This window comes from Hordeum vulgare, chromosome 3H (genome assembly GCF_904849725.1).
Source record: "Hordeum vulgare subsp. vulgare chromosome 3H, MorexV3_pseudomolecules_assembly, whole genome shotgun sequence".
Classification (NCBI taxonomy): domain Eukaryota; kingdom Viridiplantae; phylum Streptophyta; class Magnoliopsida; order Poales; family Poaceae; genus Hordeum; species Hordeum vulgare.
This window is the reverse complement of record NC_058520.1, coordinates 511,796,223-511,807,541: the sequence shown is the minus strand read 5'-3', so window position 1 is coordinate 511,807,541 and position 11,319 is coordinate 511,796,223. Positions and strand designations below refer to the sequence as shown.

General features: G+C 44.2%; 1 protein-coding gene across 1 annotated transcript; it reads right to left on the bottom strand.

Annotated features, from left to right (window-relative positions):
* Positions 1-1,119: 1,119 nt before the first annotated feature.
* Positions 1,120-11,097, bottom strand: LOC123444584 (G-type lectin S-receptor-like serine/threonine-protein kinase B120). Its single transcript, XM_045121361.1, has 8 exons — positions 10,941-11,097; positions 9,513-10,846; positions 9,282-9,380; positions 8,999-9,177; positions 2,240-2,450; positions 1,912-2,149; positions 1,670-1,820; positions 1,120-1,578 (listed from the first exon to the last, which is right to left on the bottom strand). Exons 2-8 carry the CDS (start codon positions 10,825-10,827, stop codon positions 1,279-1,281), a joined length of 2,493 nt encoding a protein of 830 aa, XP_044977296.1. The 5' UTR covers positions 10,828-10,846; positions 10,941-11,097; the 3' UTR covers positions 1,120-1,278.
* Between the last annotated feature and the right edge of the window lie 222 nt (positions 11,098-11,319).

Below are 11,319 nucleotides of genomic sequence, written 5' to 3'. Positions count from 1 at the left end.
GAACGAAAACACAGAACACATTATATTTAATTGAGAATATATTTTTACATACACAAACGTTCATATACCACAGTTTCTCTAACCATTCAACTACATGTTGGTTTGCATTTGAAAATACTTAATTGAGAACTCACTCTTTAATCTGGAATTGCGTTTGACCGTGGCTGGATGTTAACCGGAACTCAACAAATTTTATTGATCTCTTTGCTTATTTCTTGAATTTTTCAGGTCAGTTTGTTCGTGTTTTTTGGCTTGCTTTCTATGGAAGTGCATTGTACTGTAATATTCTTCTATCGCCGTGTGATTTCGACCGGCCCTAATATTTTACCCTAACGTTGCTCACTTTTCGTTTGTTTGAAACTGTCTTGCTCCATGTTGGTGGTAGCGCAGTGACAGTGGAGAAACAAGAACAACGAATCCATAGCAGTGATGGGGGAATGGGATTGTTGTCTATCAGTCTCGATCTGTCTGGTCAGTGCAGTTCAGTGTCCGGTGTACCAGGTACGCTGGAGCCTGGGCGCTGGAGGAGACAGAATCTCGTATCCTAGATGAAGTTGATTTATTGTGTCTGTGTTAGTACGAGCAACCTGAAAATGAAAACTGCGTTAGTTGATTTTCCTGACCGTTAAATAAAAATATAACATTGCATCTTCTTCCTCCTTCAGAGACAGACAATGTATTTCAACATAGCAAATACAACCAGGTAATTGCATCAAAAGAGTGGCAATAACTAGAGTACCTGTGACTGTTATCACATCTACCTCCCGTAGACCAGTAAAGAAGAATTCGATTTACTTTTCATCCCAGAGGTTCGGCCATATGATTTGATCTACATGGCCAGCAACGGGCAGGTGGTTTCTGGATACATATTATAGGGCAGTTTTGTTAACGTATACCCACCTCGTATTGTACACTACAGACAGCCATACGTATACCCACCTCGTAGTAGTGTATAATACGAGGTTGGTATACATTCTTCTTTGTACGTCAAAACATGTACTACTACCTCTGTTTCTAAATGAAAGACGTTTTGGCAGTTTAGATTGGCTGCCAAAACGTCTTATATTTAGGAGCAGAGGGTGTACCAAACAGAGCTTCTCCTGAACTTGCTGCCTTATAATAATGACAACTAATATCTTCTGAAACAGAGCTTCTCCTGAATGATTTGTTAATACCATGGGAAAACATGATACTCATATGAGCATACATCTATTCAGACGCAAATGTAGCACACTTGCATCTTCAGGCAGAGGGCCGCATCTAATGGAGAAAGTACTACTACCTACCATCCAGGGCAGTAATTGACAAATCATTCAGAGAGAAACTTCCTTCAGGGACATCAGCTTCAGACGGAAGCAACATGGAGAGGAAGCCAGGCTGTTTTGGGGCCGGTAAGGTGGCGTTTTCGTTGGTAATCATGGAAATGACTTCGGCCATGGAGGGCCGATCAGCAGCATTCTCCTGAACGCACAACAGGCCGACGTGAATGCATCTTAGCACCATATTCTCAGGACATGCACCGTGCAAATATTTATCAATGAGCTCGCGCCATTTGCCTTCTTTCCACAGCTCCCATGCCTGCAAAGTTCAGTTGTAGACATCAAATTAGAATAAAAAATCAGGTACAACAATTACAGAACAGTTTGAGCTTGTTGGAACTTTGACCCACGTGACCAAGGAGGTTTAGGGAGTTGCCATGTCCACGAGCTGCGGCATTTCTTAGTCCACTGATGATCTCCAGAAGTAATACCCCGTAGCTATATACATCGGATTTCACAGAGAAAATGCCTGCCATAGCATACTCAGGAGCCATGTAGCCACTGAAAGAACAATAATCTAGTAAATTCGATGCCCATTTTTTAGTATAATGATTCTTCACTTTACATTTAAAATACCAATAGAAGTACTTACTATGTTCCAACGACTCTTTTCGTGTTAGCTAGTCCTCCTTTAGGATCAAATATTCTTGCCATTCCAAAGTCTGAGATCTTAGGGTTCATATCATTGTCTAACAAAATGTTGCTTGGCTTCAGGTCCCTGTGAATAACTCTCAGCCGAGAATGCTTGTGGAGATAGATAAGACCTTGTGCAATCCCTTCAATTATGTTAAGACGCATTTCCCAGACTAAAATAGTCCTTCTCGATTGTTCTTGCAAAATAAGACTTGATCGGTTCAAGAAGTCATGGAAGGAAAACATAGCTATGTGAAGTAGGAATATTTATATAAAAATGAACATACCAAATAGGAAGAAATCCAAGCTTTTGTTTGACATATACTCGTAGATTAGTAACATTTCTTCCCCATCAATGCAGCAACCTAAGAGTCCAACTAGATTTGTATGTTGAAGCTTGGCTATTAATAAGATTTCATTCTTAAACTCAGGTAGACCTTGCCCTGAATTCGCTGCTAGTCTCTTAATAGCAACATCTTGTCCATTTTGTAAGTTGCCCTGGAGCATTGTGTCAAATTTCAACAGTCAGACATTAGTACTTCTTTTCTTCATGAAAAATACTGACTACCACAGGCCAGTCATATCTTAGAAATAGATTTATAGAAAGATATGTTGCGGCATGTATCTTCAATAGGAGAGCCGAAGCTTTATATAGAGGTGTGGCCGGTTGGTATAACAACCAACTAGAGATATACATGAGAGAGAGATAGAGATAGAAAGTTAAATACAAAGGGAGTTACAACTATACAATATCCCTATAATATCTCATGTCTAACACCCTCTCTTAATCTAAGCTTTTCAAGTTTAGATTACGCTTGAATTCCTCAAATGGTCTCGTAGCCAGGGCCTTTGTGAAACCGTCAGCTACTTGATCTCTTGAAGGAACAAACCGTATTTCCAATTCCTTGCTTGCAACCCTTTCTCGAACAAAGTGATAATCAATTTCAATATACTTGGTCCTTGCATGAAAGACAGGATTTGCAGAGAGATATGTAGCACCAAGATTATCACACCAAAGACATGGAGTTTGTATATGACATATCCCAAGCTCCTTGAGCATTGCTTTTACCCATATAACTTCAGTTGTTGCATTTGCCAATGCCTTGTATTCTGCCTCAGTACTGGATCTAGAGACAGTTGCCTGTTTCTTGGCACACCATGATATGAGATTGGGTCCAAAGAAAACTGCAAACCCACCTGTAGATCTTCTATCATCCAGACAACCTGCCCAGTCAGAGTCAGAAAAGGCACTGACAAGTGTGGAAGGAGATTTACTGAAGGTGAGTCCAACATCCAAGGTGTGCTTAACATATCTCAAGATGCGCTTAGCAGCAGTCCAGTGAGCTGAAGTAGGTGCATGAAGAAACTGACAAACCTTATTGACTGCAAAGGAAATATCAGGTCTGGTGAGTGTCAAGTACTGAAGTGCACCTACCAGACTTCTATATTTTGTGCCATCCTCTGAATTCAAAGGAACCCCTTCTGCAAGGGACAATTTTTCTGAGCTGGAAAGGGGTGTTGGTGATGGTTTGCATCCTTGTAACCCCTGCCTTGTTCAAGAGATCAGATGCATATTTGACCTGAGAGAGATGAAGGCCCCCTTCTTTATTTCTATTGACCTCAATACCAAGAAAGTAATGAAGATCTCCTAGATCCTTTAGAGCAAACTCTGAATTTAAATCTTTTAGAAGAGCAGTAATAGCATCATTGGAGGAGCTAGTGACAATAATATCATCCACATAAATAAGTACAAAGATAGCTATCCGTGACTTATTGTAGATGAACAAGGATGTATCAGACTTGGAGGGAATAAAGCCAAGAGTGTACAGCTTAGAACTCAAACGAGAATACCATGCTCGTGGTGCTTGTTTAAGTCCATATAGAGATTTATCAAGCCTGCAGATATGAGATGGTTTATGTTTGTCTTCAAACCCAGGAGGTTGCTTCATATAAACTTCCTCTTCCAGAACACCATGAAGAAACGCATTCTGCACATCTAGCTGTCTAAGACTCCATCCTCTGGACACAGCAACTGATAAAACAAGGCGAATGGTAGCAGCTTTAACAACATGACTGAATGTGTCCTCATAATCCAGTCCATACCTTTGTTTGAACCCCTTGGCAACAAGTCTGGCTTTATAGCGATCAATGGTACCATCAGATCTGCGTTTGATGCGTTACATCCATTTGCAATCAATGATATTTTTACCTTGTCTAGGAGGAACAAGATGCCACGTGTGATTTTTCTGAAGAGCATGAAACTCCTCTTCCATAGCCATGCGCCACTTCGGATCAGCCAATGCTGCATCAACGTTGCGGGGTTCATCTGGTAAAACAGAGGCAACTAGGCCATACCTAGTTTTGTAGTTCGTCCGTGGGATAGTACCATCTTGGAGGCGTGTACGGGGTGCTGCAGAATTCGACGCAGTTGAGGATCCAGCTGCTGTCAACTGCTGCTGGTGCGCCGGATCTGCTGTGGCAGGGTCAGCCGACGCGGAGGTGGGTGAGGCCGCAGGGGAGCCAGGTGATGCCGTAGAAGATCCAGGCGAGGCGACCAGATCAGCCTCGGATTCAGCAGCGGCATCAGACCCGGCGGCACGCCGATCTGGCCCGCCTGGCACAGAGGACACGGAACCCAACGGCGTGGAAACCGGTGCGGGACGTCGGTTGTACACCAGGGGGATCGGCGCAGACCGCACGGTCGGTTGGCGTGCAGCGGACGCGGAGTCCCGCGCGGGGGACATGCGACACGTGGCATCGGATGAGGGGCGTGGAGCAGGGGATGGTGGAGTCCCCGTGGCATCCCGACGCGGCAGTGATCCCGACGTGGATGCTGTTGGGGCTGGCGCATGCATGCAGTGCGTGGCTTGGTGCAACGGCAAGCCCGAGGTGGATGTTGTCGGTGCTGACACGCGCAGTTGTGGCGATCCCGAGGAGAGCTGCAACAGATCATCATTGGGGGCGCTGTTTTGTCGTGCAGAAGCTTGCTCAAGTGGTGCAGGAGATGAATTAGTCATATTTTGATCAGTACAAATATCAGCACCCGCACACGAGACACTGGAAGGGTTAGACGGTAGGAGAAGAATTTCTTTTCGAAGGAGTGCACCAGCATTGGGGTGAAGACGTGAAAAAGGAAACTGTGTTTCATCAAAAACGACGTCACGTGAGATGTACACATGACCAGTAGACACGTCAAGGCACTTGACACCTTTGTGCTGTGTACTATAGCCAAGAAAAACGCATTGTATGGAGCGAAACATGAGTTTGCGAGTATTATATGGACGTAGGTTGGGCCAACATGCACAACCAAAAACACGAAGAGCGGAGTAATCGGGTGTGGTGTGGAGAAGGCGTTCTGTGGGAGTTTCATGAGAAATAGTGCGACTGGGCCACATGTTAATGAGGTAAACAGCGGTAAGAAAAGCCTCATCCCAGAATTTTAAAGGCATAGAGGCGGAAGCTAGGAGTGCTAAGCCTACTTCGACAATGTGGCGATGTTTCCTCTCAGCAGAGCCATTCTGCTGATGAGCATGTGGGCATGAGACATGGTGACATATGCCAATCTTTTGAAAAAAAGAGTTAAGCTTCGCATACTCACCACCCCAGTCAGACTGAACTGCAAGTATTTTGCTATCAAATTGGCACTCTACAAGAGCTTGAAAGTTATGAAACACTTGAAACACATCTGAACGTTTCTTAAGAAGGTAGATCCATGTGTATTTGCTAAAATCATCGATAAAGCTGACATAGTATTGGTGTCTACCAACAGAAGTGGGTGCTGGACCCCATACATCAGAGAAAATAAGTTGCAAAGGTTTAGTAGAGATGCTAAGAGACACAGGGTATGGTAATTGATGACTTTTAGCTTGTTGACATGAATCACAAATGGTTTCTAGATTTCTCTCACCAACAACTGGGAGATTATTTGTACTAAGAATACGATGAACAGTAGCAAACGAAGGATGACCTAAGCGACTGTGCCACCTCTCAGCAGAAAGCTTGATGGCACCGTAGACTTGTTTATTTGCTTAGCAGTAGTGGGGAAGCAAAGCATAGAGGCCTTGGACACAAACACCTCTATGAAGAATTTTCTTCGTGACCTGATCCTTGATCAAGAAAAAAAATGGGTGAAATTCTAGAAACACATTGTTATCAAGGGCAATACGATGAACGGATAATAGAGTTTTGGAAGCATTGGGAACATGAAGGATTTCATTGAGAGCAAGGTTTTTGTGTGGGGTTTTGATAAGTGAATGACCAATATGACTTATCTTCATACATGTACCATTGGCAGCAGTGTAGACATGATCATGGCCACGGTATTTCTCCGGCATTGACAACTTCTCTAACTCACCAGTGATGTGGTTTGTGGCGCCCGTGTCCATGTACCAGTTGGTGTCAACACCATAGGATACATCTGCTGCGGCTGCAATCTTCTTGCTCTGGGAGTTAGGATCATCGGTATAGCGCCAATCACAGTCCTTAGCAATGTGATTTGATCTCTTACAGATTTGACAACGACCCTCATAGCCGTCATACCCTTGGAAGGGGCGCCCCCTCTTGTTGTTGTTGGGAGGGCGCCGAGTGTTGTTGCCTCCGGCCGAGGAGTTCTCGTGATAGTGGCCACCACCACCACCACCATAGCCTCCGCCTCCTCCATTGTTCTGATGGTAAGGACCACCAGAACCACCTCCTTGGTGATAGCCGCCGCCGCCACTGTTGTGATGGCCACCACCCGAGCCATAGTTGCCGCCACTAGGGGCGCCATAGCCGCCGCCGTTGCCGCGGGGAGCACCTCCACCGCTACCCGCCTGGTTGCGGTAGCCGCCCCTGCCGGCGTTGGAGCGACCGCGGGAGGCCGCGTTGGCAGATGACTTGAAGCCACCGGCGCCACCACCGTGGAACATCTCGATCCGCTGATCGAAGTTCGCCACGAGGGAGAAAAGTGCGTCGATGGTGACAGGCTCAGTGCGGACGTCGAGGGCGGAGATGATGGGCTGGTAATCCATGTCCAGACCCACGATGATGAAGGAGACGAGCTCCCCCTCTTCGAGTGGTTTGCCCGCCGCCGCGAGCTCATCGGAGAGGGAGCGCATGTGCCCGAAGTAAGCCGAGGCCGACTGAGTACCTTTATGGGCGTTGGTGAGGGCAGATCGGATGTTGTTGACGCGGGACAGGGAGACGGCGGAGAACATGACTGCAAGGGCAACCCATATTGCATGTGAGGATTCGAGGGAAGCAACCTGGACAAGTACCTCTTTGGACAGGTTGCGAAGAAGATAGGCAACGATCTGTTGATCCTGGATCAACCAGGGGGCATAGGCAGGGTTTGGAGCAACCTGATCCTTGCCGTCTTTGTCTTTGGTGGAGATGGTTTTGGAGGGTTCTTCCAGGGTTTGATCGATATAGCCAAACAAGCCGGCGCCCATTATCTGGGATCGTGCTTGAGCTCTCCAAAGGACATAGTTCGTCCTGGAGAGGGGCTCGGAGGTGTTGTAGTTTAGGGCGGCAGAGATGGGAACAATGGAGGATGACATGGCGGGCGGGTGATGGTGGGAGATGGATGAAGATTAGCTAGATGAGATGGAAGGGCCTGCTCTGTATACCATATAGAAAGATATGTTGCGGCATGTATCTCCAATAGGAGAGCCGAAGCTTTATATAGAGGTGTGGCCGGTTGGTATAACAACCAACTAGAGATATACATGAGAGAGATAGAGATAGAAAGTTAAATACAAAGGGAGTTACAACTATACAATATCCCTATAATATCTCATGTCTAACAAGATTCACCTCCCAAATACCACTATCCAGTAGCGGAGCCAGGAATGGCCCACAGCTCAGGCCAGCAGCCTAGCTACAGTACATGAACAGTGTTTTATCTACAGTAAAGGAAGCACCAGCCCTTACACCCCATGCCAGTGCCCCCTTTGCCTGGTCTATATTGAGGGCCTGTTTGGTTCATGACTAACTTTGCCACAACTAACCTTAGGCAAAGTGTGGCTGCCGCAAAAAGTGTGGCTAACAAAATGAACACCACAAGTGTGGCAAGATTTGACAAAAAGAATGAGTGTATGACATGTGGACCATATAACTAGAAAAGTATGACAAGTCACAAGTGTGACAATGAACCAAACACATGCCTAAGGTATTGTGGCATGACTGAGGTTAGGCGTGGCAACCTTAGGCTGGGAACCAAACAGCCCCTGAATTTGCCTGTAAGATATCAAGTTGGTGGTTTGATGTATATTCAATTTTCCGAACGGCTTGATCGAACAACACAACTTATTTGCTACACAAGTGTAACAAGTGGAGGATACTCTAACTATGAACATCTACAGAACCACCAGACAAAGATATGCCAAATATATCTGCGTTAAAGCATGTACATATAGTTGTATAATTATGTGGGTACTGTAGTGTATGGCATATCTTAAGTTCTTAACCTATATGATTATGTGGCTGTTGTGGTGCCGGAGGCTGGTGACAAACGTTGGTGAAGCTCAGCGATGTTTTGATATCTTTTCAGTTTTGTCTTGTCGGTTTTTATGTGACTTGAATTTTTTTTTTCGAGAAAATGCAAAGAGCCTTGCGTTTCTTTGTATTGAAAAGAAGGGGGATTACAGCCTCCTAAGAGGTGATTACAACGTGGTTATAAGAGGTTTAGTGGACATCCCAGGATGGGGGCAAGACTACCCTATGCCCTTTGTCCCCGGCTCTAGCCCAACACCTCCTAAGAGGTAATTTGATCTTTATGATATAAATGAGACACGTATTATCATGCAAAAAAAACTACATAGTATGTCTTGTCATGTATCCCTTCTCTAGACCAATCTATACTCTCCAGTTGCCCCTTTAAATATAGTAGGAGTATATATTTTTGTTTATTGCAATGATAAGAACCTTCACTGTCGTTACTTGCCTGAAAATACAAAGCTATGCGTGCAGACTACATGCTTCAGGCGAAATTATTATAATCAGCACGCTTTTTTGTCTTGAAATGCTAGGAAACATATTAACAAACAAAAGTAAAGAACACAATTAACCTTGTACACAGGGCCAAAGCCCCCTTCTCCAAGCTTGTTTTCAGCTGAGAAGTTGTCTGTGGCATTTTCTATTTGTGAGAAGGAAAGTGTCATAAAGTGAGAGCCCGTGTCTTCACTCTCCCAAAGCTTCATTACATCTGAAGCCATGACAAGGGGGTGGTCATGCTGTTTTCCTTTCCCTGGTTCACAAAAGAGATACCTGTCATATTTTTATCTAGACTGAAAACTAAGACATATCATGTTTTTTAATTACGAAATATCTTTTCCAGATCGGAATGGTTACCTTTATTTTTCCATCTCCGAAACCAAATAAAAGAGACGAGACAAAAAACAAGAAATGCAACTGAAGGAAGTACATACGCTATCCAAAGCATTTTGTGACCTGAAAAACAAACAGAGCTTGTCACTCGACTTAATAATACTGTGAGTGATGCTTATCTCTTCTTGCGATTAACCCATCTTCATATACTGTCTCCCCAATGGCACTAATACATTACCATGTGATGTTTATTACCTGAGCTATGGCTAGATTCCAGTTCTGATGCAGCTACACGAAGATGAAGACTTTCAACTCCATCCTGCAAGTTTTTTAGATTGCCGTACCACTGCAAGTTTGTTAGATTGCCATGCCATAAACTGCAGCCATCGGATATAGAATGAGCATATGCCGTACAAGAACAATCTTCAATGCAGGCAACTTCACATTGATCTTCTTCCATAAAAGACTGCTTCCATCTGTCGTGAGGAAGTGTCGTGTTAAGCATATCAATAAACCTATCACCAGTACATTGCAGTGGGGTTTGTCTGGTGCACCCTTTCCAGGGATTTGATTTTTCTTGTGGTGCAAATCCTTTTGGACACTGACAAAGAGATACTGGTTCTGATGCTGATGCTGATGCTGATGCTTTTACGGATACTGATAACGTGCTATTGCATACACCATAAAACCCACATAAGTTGGACACATCACAACTGACTGGCTGTCTCCATCGCAATGTCCATAATTTGGCATCTGAATCAAACTGTGTTATGTTCAATGAACCACTTTGATCCAAAACAATCTTAGTCATTTGTTCATTAGGGTTGGGCCTGTATATGCATGTGGAGTTGTCACACTGAAATGAAACAGGGATGGTACTCATAGATGTCAGATCTGGAATGAGAGAATTCATGTCACCAGTCCAGGATGCACTTGTCCAAAATGAATGCCCATTCCAGTTAATAATGAATTGCGATGTGTTAGCTATGCCCCGTCCAAAACCAAAAGTGTAATCTCCCATTGCTGGGTCATCATAGCTCTTCCATGACGTCAGCGAATTTCTAACTGTAATATTCATTGTAGGGAGCCATGTATCAGTAGGAGAGGCAAAGCTCTCCCATATGATATTTGGACGGCCAGTCATGCTCCTTAGCACGAAGTTACCAGTATCCAGTATTGCTGCCTCCCTGTCCCTCACTCCCACCCCAGAAGCAACTATAAACGAGCTGCCTGTGCCATTTTGTAGTATCAGATTACCGACATCATCAAACTTAAGCACACCGGACTTATCATGTACTGGATCATTCCTATTAGCAACCCATACAGCCGTTCCATTTGGAATATTGTTATACCATATACCAATATATCGGTGGCTTGAAGCTCCAGGGCTAAAGAATCCAAGCACAAATTTCTTCTTACTAGAAACAAGGTTTTGCCCATCAGATATGGATTCATTCAGCGCGATGCTATCTCTTGTCGTGGTAGCTGAGAAACATCTTATTGCTAATAAAGATGGAATCAGCAGAACAACAGCTGTGCACTTCTTCAAGTAGCTAATTTCGACCAACATGGCTTTTTCCAAATATAAACTGGGCATATTGCAGATCAAAACAGTTAAGAGGGAGAGAAAGAGAGTTATAGTAAAGGAAGGGCAAAACATAAGCATATCTCCAATCTCCATACCTCTGAGTTTCTCGTGAAGTCGTGATAATGAATCAAGGGTAGAGCATGGTAAGCAGAATACTTGTTGTAACAGCTGCAGGAAGGTATGAACTTTATTTTCCAGCAGATATTTCATATCTCCACAGACCATGAACATCTGGGAGTTGCCAGCTTTGAAGTTTCCATGAAAGCAATTTTCCAATTACCAATAAAACATGGAAGATGGCTGCAATCAATGCTGGGATGTGACTCTTATGTCCTTGCAAGAAAAATCATACGACACACACTGACCACAAATAATTAGGGGCATTTCGACGGTTCGACCTGAGGTAGCGAGTTTTGACCGGCGACTGACTGGTTGACTTGCACAATACAGTATGAAATCTACCTCCAACATAGT